The 1,712-nt window shown below is 37.8% G+C and overlaps 1 protein-coding gene across 1 annotated transcript; it reads left to right on the top strand.

Annotated features, from left to right (window-relative positions):
• Nucleotides 1-486: 486 nt before the first annotated feature.
• Nucleotides 487-1,467, top strand: LOC132601744 (uncharacterized). Its single transcript, XM_060314810.1, has one exon. The coding sequence runs from the start codon at nt 487-489 to the stop codon at nt 1,465-1,467; it is 981 nt and encodes a 326-aa protein (XP_060170793.1).
• The last annotated feature ends 245 nt before the right edge of the window (nt 1,468-1,712 follow it).

The following is a 1,712-nucleotide window of genomic DNA, read 5'->3' as shown; positions in this document are numbered from 1 at the left end:
AAGGATGTATGTCTTCCAACTTTGGAAGGTGGACTAGGATTTAAATCTCTCTTTGATGTATCTAATGCCCTATTTGCTAAGCTATGGTGGAGATTCAAAACCACATCTTCTGTGTGGGAAAATTACATGTGGAATAAGTATTGTAAGAAGGTGATACCTACATTGGTTCATTGGAGAAGGGGGGCACAAGTTTGGAAGAAAATGATTCAAGTAAGGGAGGAAATTGGGCACGAGATTTGGTGGCAGATTAAAGGAGGTACTTCCAATGTTTGGTATGAGAATTGGACTAAGTTGGGTGCCTTACACTATGTAGTTCCCATTGATTACGTTTTAAATGAAGAACTAGAAGATGTGGCAGATCTTATAGATGGGGGAGATTGGAAAGGTCAATTGCTTATACAATCTTTTCCAACAGATATAGTGGAGCACATCAAATCAGAAATTCAAATAGGGGAACTGGAAGGAAATTGGGACATACCTTGATGGATGCCTACTAGTACAGGAAAGTTTTCTGTAAATAGTGCATGGAACATTTTGAGGCAGAGGGAGTATGAAGAAGCAGACTTTAAGCATTTGTGGATTAAGGGGGTGCCTTTCAAAATATCTTTTTTTCTATTGAGATTATGGAAAGCTGTCCTTCCTACAGATGATACTCTAAGGAGGATAAGAATTCCTGTTGTGTCAAGATGCTATTGTTGTACTAATTCACAGCAGGAGACTATGCAACATCTCTTTTTAACAAGTAAGTTTGCAATAGATGTGTGGAATTTTTTTAAGCGGGAAGTGGGAATTCAAATGAATCTCATTCAGATCCATCAAGTTATCAGAACTTGGTGGAAGATTAAGTGTGCAGAGAAATTCAGACCTATCCTACATGTTGTGCCTGCTATGATCACATGGGAGTTGTGGAAGAGAAGAAACACTATTAAACATGGAGGACGGGTGAGTTTCAATAGAGTTATTCATGAGATAAATAGGAACTTGTACTACTTAACAAAGAGCAGATATCCATGGTTGAAAAACATTCCGTTTCTTTGGCCTGAACTGGTGGTATTTCTTGAAGGATATAAACCTATTTTGATTTCTAAGATTGTCTACTGGAGGTTGCCTTATGAGAGATGGTATAAATGTAATACTGATGGAGCATCAAAGGGCAACCCTGGTCCTAGTTCTTATGGTTTTTGTGTGAGAGATTGGCATGAAGATTTGATATATGCAGAATGCAATGAATTGAGACTTAATTCTAATGTGGTTGCAGAGGCAAGAGCAATGATGGAGGGTCTGGTATATTGTGTAAATCATGAACTTCACCCACTGATTTTGGAAACAGACTCTTTACTAATGAAGAATGTGGTTGATGGAATATGGGAGATACCATGGTGTATTATCACAGAGGTGGAGAGAATTAGAAGAATGAAGGTTGAATTCAATGTACTAATACAGCATGTATACAGGGAGGGGATGTAACATCCCGTAAATCCGAGCTAGGTGTCATTGTGAAACAATTGGGGTTTAGATGTCATTGTAACGTTTTGGATCCCTTTGGGATAGATAATGGTGTTAAATAATCCTTTCGGGGTCAAATGAGATAAGGAAGTTCCTTAGAAATCTTTAAATTCGTCAAGTTTGAGACAGTTTCCAGTTATGTCCATTTTTCGGGTATTTTCGTTTCACATTTGGAAAAACACAAAACATATAAGTTGTAGGGAATT

This window comes from Lycium barbarum, chromosome 7 (assembly GCF_019175385.1).
Source record: "Lycium barbarum isolate Lr01 chromosome 7, ASM1917538v2, whole genome shotgun sequence".
In the NCBI taxonomy this organism is placed as follows: Eukaryota; Viridiplantae; Streptophyta; class Magnoliopsida; order Solanales; family Solanaceae; genus Lycium; species Lycium barbarum.
Note: the sequence above shows the minus strand (reverse complement) of the source record. Positions and strands in the feature narration are given on the sequence as shown.